We start from the raw sequence: 12728 nt of genomic DNA, 5'->3' as shown, positions 1-12728 counted from the left end.
CTTAAATGTTGTTTACATAGCTAGGTTCTTTGTTTACCTAGCTAGCAATCTATATGCCTTAAGCTGGCGTGTACTGTTAGCTAGCTAGCTAATGTTAGCTGGCTGGCTCCCTGGCTGACGTTATTATTCGTATCCCAGAGCTGTGCGCTTTTCTAGTTAGAGCCTAATGTTAGCTAGCTAACATTGAATCTGGTTGGTTAGCTCCCAGCACTGTCATTGTTATCTCTGTTCATTGTTGTTTAACTAGCTAACTTTAGCTGGCTGGCTTGTTAGCTAACATTATGTGATCGGTGTACAATACCTGTTGAGTATGGCCGGTGTCAGTAAAAGTCTACAAAAAAGCGTAATGAAATTGTTGCCAACGGAGCTGGGTAGGCTGTTTTCATGCTATCCACAGGTAAACAAATCATCGGCCAGAGCGTTAAGTGTGCTTCGATACCTAAACAAGATGGTTGGGGCTTAAGCTTAGGGTTAGGGTGTGAACGATGCTGAATGGGTGTAGACAAAGAAGAGCTCTCCAGTAGTTACCAAAACATTCAAAAGGCCATTTTCTCAAAAGTGAGGTTACAAGTTTATCGACTTTCAAAGAATTACTTTCCCATTGTTCCTAAAAAAATGCAGTGTCTGATATACCATTTTGTGTCTCTGAGTCTCTACTTTTATCCAATGTAAAAATTAAAAACACAACTTCACATTTTGCTACATAAGACCAAATCCAGGTGGTGAGTGCCAATTATTTCACCTCTTTCACAATCACTTTTCAGAATTCAAAATTACAATGCTTGTCTTTCATAATTTGGTCAGTTGTACTTGGATGTGTAGTGTCAGCGTTTGTTGCTAGCATGTCATACCTAAGTTTGCTGACCTTGCCAATACCATTTTTTTTTAAATCTGTGGGTTTTATGATGAATGAGCAATGATTCAATGAATGATTGAGTTGAGTTTGCCTTTCTGCCCAAAATTTCATTTAAGGTGCTCTAATGCTTTTTACTATCAGTCTGTGTCATTTATCTTTGTTTAATGGTTTAGTTTCTTCTTGTTTTTATTCAGTTTAGTCACAGGATTTCTCAATTTTTAAGTACGTTTGCAAATCGGTTGTGTAGCCAGACTTATTTACCGTTCCTCTCAAAACCATACCACTTTTTAAATTCTACATCAATCCATGGAAATAAGCAGTTTCATTAATGTTAAGTGCAGTGTCTAGTTGCTCCTCATTACACACAACCGACCAGCAAGTAATCTTTACATCATCAACATAAGAATCGCTACAAAACCTTTTGCATGACCTCTTATACCTTATATTAGGCCCAGCCTTTGGAACTTTGGTTTTCCTAGATATGGCTATTATATTGTGATCACTGCATACTATGGATTTGGATACTGCTTTACAACAGATTTCTGCAGCATTAGTAAAGATTTTATCAATATATTTCATTCATGTGCTGTTTGTAAATACCCTGGTAGGTTGACTGATAACCTGAACCAGGTTGCAGGCACTGGTTACATTTTGAAGCTTTTTCTTGAGTGGGCAGCTTGAGGAAAGCAAGGCAATATTAAGGTCACCCCGAAAATATTCCCCTCTGTTGATATCGCATACGTTATAATGCATTTCTCACACATTGTACAGATTCTGACTGTTAGCACTTGGTGGTCTATAGCAGCTTCCCAGACAGAATGGGCTTTAGGTGAGGCTTTAGGTGAGGCAGGTTCACCAAATTACTTCAACACTATTTAACATATCCTCTCTAAGCTTAACAGGAATGTGGCTCTGAATATAGATCGCAACACCGCTTTCTGTAGATGTTATAACCATGTATTGCTACCACTGTGTTATCTAAGTGAGTTTTGGAGAGATCCAGAATATGAATGTCATCTGTTACTCGCAAGTTATTGATTTCATGCACCTTGTTCAATGTGGGCTATTTTCTGCACTTTTCTGCTATGCTTGATTTGTTTTTATTGCCTTACTGGGAAGATTATCAGAAGAAGACATGACAGTGTTATGTTTATATATTTGTTATTTATTTTTGAGTTGATAGTGCAGTGATAGCTGCACACAGTGGACTTTCTACTAGGGCACACCACCTCAGTGCTAACAGTATAAATCTGGTTCATAGGCACATGATTGCTGTATACATTAGCTGTAGGAATGACAAAGGCATTCAGGGGAGTTAGAGGGACATAAATTAGGTTACTTACATTGTGACTGCCAACGCCCATGGGGTAATATACATTTGCGACAGCAGTATGACAATGCAACTCGGCTATCTAATTCAGGAGCCAATATTATTTTGATATACTCCGCTATTCCTGTAGAGCATTTTCTGTTTCCAGAAGGTGTCAAAGTTTCCCATAGAAGTTATTCAAAAAGAGCTACAGTAATATTTTAGTCAGGTGTAAAATGCCAGTAGCCTGCTGAATCCTTCACACTTGCGGCCCAATGATGATACCGGACCTGAAATAATTGGCCACTTTCTGGAATCTTTCAGAGCTAGAATCAGTTCTTTAAAATTCATTTTCAGCTGTTCCGAGCTAGCCCTCTTAATGTCGTTTGACCCCACATGGACTACGACAGCGTCAGCTCCCAGCAGCTGTCACAGAACAGTCGGAAGCATCCCTGTAATGTCTTGTAGTCGTGCTCCAGGATAGAACAGGGTTTTTGCCCCGGGAATCAAGATTTTTCTTACCCTAGAGCTGCTGGTGCAATTGCTGGTGAAGTCCGGCCGTTCTTTCGCCTCCAGGGGTTTCATAAACCCCTTGAGGACTGAAGGGCGGTGGGGCCCAATGGACCTGAGACAGCTCTAGTATCCATTGTGGTTGAGGAGTGTGCCGGAGTCTTAAGACACCCTCACTGTCCTAATGAGGGGGTGAGCTCTGAAGATCTGAACCCGAGGTAGAAGCCACCAGAGATGGAGACAGAATAGAGGACAAAGGTGCAGGTACCCCTGGATCCGATCTCAAATCGAAAGCCCCCAGGGAAGAAGGCTCCGGAACCTCTGGATCCAGTGCGGTGAAGCTGTTTCTCATCTGTGTCCTTGGTGAAGGTAAGCCCGGAGGCCCCAGCTGTGTTCGACGTCCATGGCGAGAGACATATCTCTATGGCTAGTTTGTAGGACCGAGAGCAGGAACATCGACCAAGTCATCCAGGACAGGAGCATCCTATTAACTCCATTCTTCAAGGAAGGGAGGGATCCCTGCAGAGGCATGGTGGCGACACTTCCATCAGGCCAGAGCGGCGTCCGGCTACTGGGGTCGAAGAGAAAGGAGAAAGTAGGCGGGCGTAAATTCCCAATAGCTTGTGTAAGTTCGCTACTTTTTTGCTAAGAGTAGCTACTTCGCCCCTATAGTCCTCTGAAAGCAAACAATTGCTACATTGAAAGTTCAGGCTTTCCACATTGTCCCTGAATATAGCAAAATTAACACAACTCCTGCAGCGTTGAAAATGTTTGTTAGCATCCTCCGTTTGAGGCTATAGGCTAGCTAGCCTAGCTAAGCTAGCTGGGCTTCCTTGTCTCTCAACTTAGCCATGTAATTCTCTCTTGGACATATAAATCGTCAGGCGAATAAAGTACTTCCTCTGGCAACTGAAGGACGCCTGTATCTTTGTAGTAACTGGGTGTATTGATGCATACCATCCAGTGTAATTAACTTCACTGTGCTCAGAGATATTTAATGCCTGCTTTTTATTTATTTGTACTTTTTTATATATTTTTTTATCTACCAATGGATGCCCTTCTTTGCGAGGCATTGGGAAAAACTCCCTGGTCTTTGTGGTTGAATCTGTGTTAGAAATTCACTGCTCAACTGAAGGGCTTTACATGTGTGGGGTACAGAGATGAGGTAGTCATTCAGAAGTTATGTTAAACACTATTGCAAATTTTTACTCCTGAACTTATTTAGGCTTGCCATAAGAAAGGGGTTCAATACTTATTGACCCAAAACATTTAATAAAAAAATGACATAATTCCACTTTGAACATATGAAGATAGTGTGTGTGTGGGCCAATGACGACATCTCATTTAAATCAATTTTAAACTCTGGCTGTAACACATTAAATTGAAAAAATCAAGGAGTGTGAGTACTTTCTGAAGGCACTATATCGGGCATTCCTCCAGAAACTACAGCGCGCTGTCCCTTTCTAGGATTATGACCCTGGCTAACTCTGCAATTAAAGCCCAAGTGGATAACAGGAGGCTCGTCTCACGCTCCCCTTCTATCCTGAACCCAATTTCCCCTACATACTTCAGCCCCAGCAAATCCATTCAGGCTCTGCTTAGGGTCCCTTCTGTTGCTCTCAGTGCACTGATGAGACAGACAAATTAACATTTTTTCCAGCTCTAAATCACCCTGAGAAATTATTGTACTCCAGCCAGTGCTCTCTCGAAGCCTGAGACATGGCTATAATGGTACTTCGGCTGTGGATGGATGAGAGATTGGATTGTTGCTCTGGTACCGTTTGCACGGTACTAAGCCGGGCCAAGCTCTGCTGAGTTGGCCTGGTTACACATTAACCATAGTTTCTGGAACCATGCCCGGAATTGACAATGTGAAAATAAAATATCAGAGCCAGCAGAGTATGGTTCGGGTCAAGATGGTACTGTGAAAAGGGTGTGCCTATATGCTAGCCCAGGCTGCAGCCTACTTTCCCCCTCTTCTGAGCTGCTACTTTAGGATAATTTGCTAGCTTTTCTTTTTCACTCATCATTTTTATTTTTTATTTTAACGAGACTCACTACTCCTGAAGTGAAAGTTTTGAATACTGTTGCAGATTTAGGTTTTGGTGTAAGTCCTGGCAGTGTCTCGTTCCATATTTTTCTTATTTCTCCCTCTAATTTCCATCAGACATGGTTCATTGTCTTTATTTGAATGGATTACACAATGTCAACTCATTGACCGCCCAGCCTCAGTTGATATTAACAAGGACTGACACCAAAATCCCAATGATCCCATTGACCTTACTGTACATAGGCCCAACCCAGATAGGGGCTCAGCTCTGAATAGGCCGTTAGACTGTTCGTTTCCCTTCCCTCTACTGACTTCTGATTTAACCTATAAGATTTATTACTAAGATTTCTTATCGTCATCAGCTTGGCCTAGTTTTCACCAGTCACCCTGTGTGTTGGACGCAGTGATGTGAGATGGCACTGTTAACACTTTCACAAGTTTCACACATTGTGTGCTAACCTGTCATGGCTGATCAGCTCAGGCTTCATGACATGGAGCTATGTCGGGAATGTGAAGATAGGAGTTCACCGCCTACCTGAGACTATGCTCAGTCTAATTGCTTTGCTTCCCAAGCTATGGTGTTTAATTTTGGTGACCTGGTTTATCTAGTTTATGACCACCTGCCTATCAATAACAATTACGTAGATGGATCGGTCATCGACCTGAAAAAAGCTCCGCTTTGTTTCCATTGATAATTCAGAATTTGATGAGAGGTGTATTTTTCACTGTAATGTAACAGCTGGTCTATTGGCTTCCACTGTAGGGCACTAACAGATACCCTGATCAACCCCCTGGAGCTGAAGATTGAGGAGTGGAAGAAGGTGGCCAGTCAGTTGGACAAGGACCATGCCAAAGGTAGGAGACCGTACATACACAAATAGGCATACATACATACAATTATGACAAGTCTGAGTTATCCGACTTAGTTCACTGAGACATAATCTCCTCATTGCTTCCCAATGCAGAATACAAGAAGGCCAGAGCAGACATAAAGAAGAAATCCTCAGATACAATCAAGCTGCAGAAGAAGGTTAAGAAAGGTAAGGGTGTCTGTTTCTAACTCTCTAAGTAATGTGTGATGTGACACTCTCTCCCAGGTAAGAGAGAACACCCTTGGCAATGTGGCCTCAGTGTTTGGGGGGGGGTGTTACACCTAAATAGAAAGTGTGATTCTCAGCAGTGAGCAGTGGAATAGTCATTACCAAGGTTCAGGTTACCTTAACACAGCTGGCTTTGTGAAAGGAGACAATGTGGTTTGTCCACACCCGCAGCTGTTACGGTGCCCCTCTTCACCAATCCATCTCACCACACCTTCAATGTTCCTCTTCCGTACATGGTATCGTTTCAGCCAGGTTATGGTTGTGTAGCTCTCGCTGAGGTCTCTGTAGTGAGAGGCTGTAAAGTTAAATACATTTTTCCCAGATGTAAAATTCTATTACAATAACAACAATCTTACCTGGTTAGTTAGCAAAAAGCTTAAACGCGATAATCCACCTCCCCATTATGACTTTTAAATGCATAGCCAGTAATGATGTCATGACTATCGCAGATCTGCAGCTCTGAACTATGAATTGTGCTTCAGTCTTCTTTGAGAATTGAAGTCTTTGTTCATTCCTCAAGTGTTGCTCTACAAGACCACACCATGACGACTGAGAATGTTATTGGTATCGCAAAGCAGTACTAGCATATGAATATGAATACCCAGGGCTCCAGACTGCGACCATTTAGTCACATTTTATTAACCGTGTGACTTGCCTGTGCGAGTAAAGTTTGTATTGGTTGCATAGATACGAGCTGCACATTCTACAAGCTAATCTCACGCCTTTGTGCAGCTGAACCATTGCAACCCCTTGGTCTGGATTTGTCCACTTTCACGTTGTCAATAATTTGAGAAAATATCTCTTCTCCAAGAGGCCATTCTCAATGGAGAACACCCCCCATCCTTCCCCACAACACAGGCTTCAATGCTGCAACATTCAAACCGAGCAGTGTACCAAACAAGCATTTGGTCAACAAGTCTGAAAACCATAGAATCCACCTTCACCAGAAATATTTGGAGGGGCTAAAACAGTTTACTCCTGGACATCTTTAAGGACACTCTGAAGGCTGCCAAAGGTTGCCCCTCTGATTTCAGAAGGGTCGATGCCACGATGCTGGATTATCATGCACTGCATTATGCCATTGTGATAGAACTTGTGAACCAGGGCGCAAAGTCGTTTTCTCCACTAATCAATCTGCTACATCTATTTTTGATTCTTGGAGAATAAAACTGATGAATGCCTCAAGTTCAACTGTCATACCCCATCAGAACCCAAAATGTAAGCTTTTTTTACTCCAATGTTTGCAAACAAAGTAAAAGTACAGCCTTAAAACTTTAATTTTTGTATCATGTATGGTCAGTCCTTGCATCCAGCCCCATCCCGCTTTTTACTGGAACGGGCGTGGAAGACACTTTATTCTTTCAACTTCTGATTGCCGCTTCAAGGTTTAAACATTAAGTAATAATACATAAGGTGATGTTTTTCTATGAAAATGTCACTTAATAAGCTATTTTAAACATGACTAGGGCCATTTAGAATTCTGCTTCCTGGTTAAGTTTGCAATGACCACTGCTTCTAGGATTTGTTCATATCCTCTGAGAGGTGTTTGTACCAAATGTCATACATTTATCTGTTGCATAACAGTTTTATTGTCAAATACCAGCTGTTATGGCAGGTATTTTGAATTTTTTGCAATAACTTACATCCTGATTACGTTTGAAATGGGCCCCCCTTCTGGAATATTTGTACCACCACGTAACATTTATTTTCTCTAAGACCTCGGACTACCAGATGGTGAAGCGTGATTCATCACTCCAGAGAGCTTGTGTGGCCTACCATTTCGTGACTGATCTGTTGTTGCTCCTAGACGTTTCCACTTTACAATAGCCATACTTTCGTTGACCGGGACAGCTCCAGCAGGGCAGAAATTTGCCGAACTGACTTGTTGGAAAGGTGGCATCCTATGACGGTGCCACGTTGAAAGGAAAAGGGGTGTCCACATAGTTTTGTATATATGGTGTATTTGATACGGCTTTGAGATACGGAAAGAAAATATTGCTCCGTTAAAATAAGTCTTTACAGACGAGTGGTTTTCTGCATTGGAAAGGTACATCCACAGACCCAAAGCCATGCTCTGTTTGTTTCTATGGCAGAGGCTGTGGTGTAGCTAAGCCTAGATCCATAAGAAGTAAATGACTCTGGCTAAGCCTAATCAGACGTGCCTGTGCTAATGATTTCCACAGACCAAGTCAAATTATACAAATGACTTTGCTTGTGATGCACGCCCCTCAAATGATAAATGTAACAGCCTGAGCATACTACACTTGAAGCAACGATACAATAAATGGAACATGGTTACATCTGTATTATCTGACCAGCACTAGTGCTCCCAAGATAAAATTCCATGGGCATTCCACAGGTCACATTTAGAAGTGAGTGTTCAAAAAATTATCAAAATGAGGAAAAGTTTTACGGCACACCTGAGATTCTCAAGGCCCATCAGTTGTGATCCACTGGCCTAGGTAGCCAAAACTGTTTTGAACTTACTTTTAAATCAATACATAGCTACCAGCAGTGGGTATTATGTTTAAAGTTAGCAATCTAGCTAATATATTTTGAGTTTTCTCTTACTCGGGTAGGGAATTAGCCCCAAATAAATTACCGTATGATATTAGTGCACAATATGTAGGCAAATTAATCTGTATTGAACAAACGACAATATTCAGAAAATTCAGTAAAATATAACAACCAAATATTAATGACAATCACTGGATTAGGTAGCAACAAAATCTTGAATCAAGCATTCCTGCATAGACATGTTATTTTTTGAGTGCAGTCTCAGTAGTCTATTACCTCTAATTTAAGCACTGTGAATTACTTGATAAGATGATAACAAATGTTTTCTATTGCGTGGGGGTGTGACCAAATCATGGGCTGGTGCCACCCACTGAAAAAGTTATGGCACCAGTGCCACAAGGGGAAAATATTAGTCTGGAATGAAGAATGGTAAACATACAGTGCCTTCAGAAAGTATGAACGCCACTTTAATTTCTACACATTTTGCTGCTACAGCCTCGCTCACAGTACGGCCCCTCTCCCTCCTCGTGCATTATCCACTTAAATTCCTTTTCTGCTGGTTCCCTCACTCTGATCGGACCGGGTTGAGAACCTACCAGGTCTTAATGGAATGGGTCTAGTTGTCCTCCGGTCCTTTCGGAATGGGTCTATCTATCTCTAAATAAATTTTACATATCGGATCCGGGTGGGAAAGCCCCACGTCCATTTTGAAGACCTCTACACTGAACCCACAAACCCTCACAATGCTGGATTCTAACTCCTCTGAAGTCCGAAGGTGTTTGACAACTCAAGGCCGGCTGATATGATCATCACGCCTGAACTGAATGAATACTTATTGCCTTCCCTGTGCTTTTTTACTATTTCTTGCATTTTGTGTCTTCTCTCTCGGTAGCGTGGTCAGTCTGTTGGTCCCATGATTCTTCTTGGCAGTGTACATCTCTTGCTCCCTGCCTGGCCCTAAAAAGGATTAATTGAGGGGCGTTGAAACAGAGCGCTTCTCTGGAAAAAGAGGCTAATGGTCGGGCGAGCTTCAGCAAATGACCCCACCAGCATAGTGTAGTAGCAGCAACAGCCAAGACTCACTGTCAGAGCGATGGAAATAAAATTAAATGTCCATTTAAGGAAGGACACGTTATAGTTCAAGGCTTTGTCTTTCTAGGATGAGTCTCTTTCTACTGTCCTTTTGAAGTTAAAAAAGAGAAGCGCAATAAAATCCAACAATGTTTAGCCCTGACTCTTGAACTCCAGCGTCATTCCTCTTGTAGAAATAGGCCATGTGTCTGAATGAGCCATGAGGGTGAGATGTACATCAGCTGGGTCAGGGTGCCCTTTAACCGCTCTCTAATCTCTTTGCTCCTCTAACCAAACGAGCTTCCTTCACCACGACCTTGGTTTACAGCCAGGGCCAAACACAGACCGCTTTAAATTGGCTTGCGGTCTGCTTTTGACCTGCAGGCCATGAGTTTGAGACCCCTGGTTTAGAAGGTCCTCTCTTTATAGCCCAATGACCAGTGCCATGATGTTCTTCTGGGAGAGGAGATTTAAAACAGGTTATGTTTCAAAAGGGAACTGTCTGGATGATATAACATCTAGCCTATTGTAACGAGTGCGCTGAGAGTCCGTAGATTAGGTCCTAGTGAATTAATTTCAATTGAATGAATTTCAACTTCGTAGCCTTCACTCCCCACCCGACATTTAAAAAAAAAAAAAGACCCGACGGAGATCATTGCCGCCTTGAATTATGCAGAGATGGGCTAGCTTTAAAGTTAGGCTATAGTACATTTTGGGTATAGCAAACCAAGCTAGCTAGCTTGGCTTGTGGTACTAGCAAGCCCCATTATGGCCGACTCTATCAAAGTTGTACTGAACACTGACTCGTAAAAGAGAGCTTATATTGCTAGCCAGCTACTGACAGAAAAGCCACTTACTCATTTGTCATTTGCCCTCCTGGTTCAGATTGTGTTGGCTGCCGCCGCCACTTGATCTTGGAGGTTCTGAAGAATGTCTCCAGCACCCCTCTATCTGTGTGTATAAACTTCGATGGTCTGTCACACACACATGATCCATGGGGTCTGAAGTGACCTTCCCCAGTAAGAACAGTCCGCGGTCAAATTTGTTGCAGCACAGACATTCCTCTTCTGTTGGCGTGGCTGTACAGAACCCGCATGCATAGGTGCTCACTACCAGTCGGCGTCTGACTGTGGCTCCCCAGATTCAGGAGCGGCGGTTGTAGCGGCCGCTGCTTGCTGGTCTCACAATTCTTATTCTCACTGTCTCAACTCTTCTTCAGTGTATAGTTTTCTTGGAAAAAGCAGCCACTGTAATTATTTAGGAATCTCAGACAGACATTGCACAGTAACATAGCACCCGTAAAAACTAGTACCGCCAGCGTTTTGAAAAGCCTAACTTTGAGGGTGGGAACACAATTGGACAAGGAGGTAGGGCTCCCGTCAGGCTGTAGTCTTTATGAAGCCATGGAAAATGAGTCAACCTAGATAGAGCCATTAGACTTGTCTAAACGATGTTCCTAATGAACAAGGGCAATCATATCTACTCGCTGCTAGCATGATGGTGCAATCGGCAAAACACGCATGCCACAATAATTGCTACAAAACATGAAATCCGAGCAAGGGTAGCATTCCAGAGGGACATCAGAGACTGTAACGTTCTTTGCTTCACGGAAACATGGCTCACTGGAGAGACGCTATCGGAGTCGGTGCAGCCAGCTGGTTTCTCCACGCATCGCGCCGACAGAAACAAACATCTTTCTGGTAAGAAGAGGGGCGGGGGCGTATGCCTTATGGCTAACGAGACGTGGTGTGATCACAAAAACATACAAGAACTCAAATCCTTCTGTTCACCTGATTTAGAATTCCTCACAATCAAATGTCGACCGCATTATCTACCAAGAGAATTCTCTTCGATTATAATCACAGCCGTATATATTCCCCCCCAAGCAGACACATCGATGGCTCTGAACAAACTTTATTTGACTCTTTGCAAACTGGAATCCATACATCCTGAGGCTGCATTCATTGTAGCTGGGGATTTTAACAAGGCTAATCTGAAAACAAGACTCCCTAAATTGTATCAGCATATCGATTGCGCAACCAGGGCTGGCAAAACCTTGGATCATTGCTATTCTAACTTCCGCGACGCATATAAGGCCCTGCCCCGCCCTCCTTTCGGAAAAGCTGACCACGACTCCATTTTGTTGATCCCTGCCTACAGACAGAAACTAAAACAAGATGCTCCCATGCTGAGGTCTGTCCAACGCTGGTCCGACCAATCTGATTCCACACTCCAAGACTGCTTCCATCACGTGGACTGGGATATGTTTCGTATTGCGTCAGACAACAACATTGACGATTACGCTGATTCGGTGTGCGGGTTCATTAGAACGTGCGTTGAAGATGTCGTTCCCATAGCAACGATTAAAACATTCCCAAACCAGAAACCGTGGATTAATGGCAGCATTCGCGTGAACCTGAAAGTGCGAACCACTGCTTTTAGTCAGGGCAAGGTGACCGGAAACATGACCGAATACAAACAGGGCAGCTATTCCCTCCGCAAGGCAATCAAACAAGCTAAGCGTCAGTATAGAGACAAAGTAGAATCTCAATTCAACGGCTCAGACACAAGAGGTATGTGGCAGGGTCTACAGTCAATCACAGATTACAAAAAGAAAACCAGCCCAGTCACGGACCAGGATGTCTTGCTCCCAGGCAGACAAAATAACATTTTTTGCCCGCTTTGAGGACAATACAGTGCTACTGCCACGGCCTGCAACGAAAACATGCGGACTCTCCTTCACTGCAGCCGAGGTGAATAAAACATTTAAACGTGTTGACCCTCGCAAGGCTGCAGGCCCAGACGGCATCCCCAGCCGCGCCCTCAGAGCATGCGCAGACCAGCTGGCTGGTGTGTTTACGGACATATTCAATCAATCCATATCCCAGTCTGCTGTTCCCACATGCTTCAAGAGGGCCACCATTGTTCCTGTTCCCAAGAAAGCTAAGGTAACTGAGCTAAACGTGCTTTGAGAGACTAGTCAAGGGCCATCTCACCTCCACCCTACCTGACACCCTAGACCCACTCCAATTTGCTTACCGCCCAAATAGGTCCACAGACGATGCAATCTCAACCACACTGCACACTGCCCGAAACCATCTGGACAAGAGGAATACCTATGTGAGAATGCTGTTCATCGACTACAGCTCGGCATTTAACACCATAGTACCCTCCAAGCTCGTCATCAAGCTCGAGACCCTGGGTCTCGACCCCGCCCTGTGCAACTAGGTACTGGACTTCCTGACGGGCCGCCCCCAGGTGGTGAGGGTAGGCAACAACATCTCCACCCCGCTGATCCTCAGGGTAGCCTAGTGG

At 43.4% G+C, this 12728-nt stretch overlaps 1 protein-coding gene across 3 annotated transcripts in view; it reads left to right on the top strand.

The window, feature by feature from the left end:
• The window catches only part of LOC135542370 (protein MTSS 2-like), a 114017-nt gene that overhangs the window by 62726 nt on the left and 38563 nt on the right, over positions 1–12728 (top strand). For all 3 annotated transcript variants that reach the window (XM_064969296.1, XM_064969297.1, XM_064969295.1), the window contains exons 5-6: positions 5489–5580; positions 5691–5765. In XM_064969296.1, coding sequence (XP_064825368.1) covers positions 5489–5580; positions 5691–5765 — 167 coding nt within the window. The remainder of the gene's footprint in view (positions 1–5488; positions 5581–5690; positions 5766–12728) is intronic.

The sequence above is a fragment of the Oncorhynchus masou genome, chromosome 6, assembly GCF_036934945.1.
Source record: "Oncorhynchus masou masou isolate Uvic2021 chromosome 6, UVic_Omas_1.1, whole genome shotgun sequence".
Lineage (NCBI taxonomy): Eukaryota > Metazoa > Chordata > Actinopteri > Salmoniformes > Salmonidae > Oncorhynchus > Oncorhynchus masou.
This window is presented reverse-complemented; position numbering and strand designations above follow the sequence as displayed.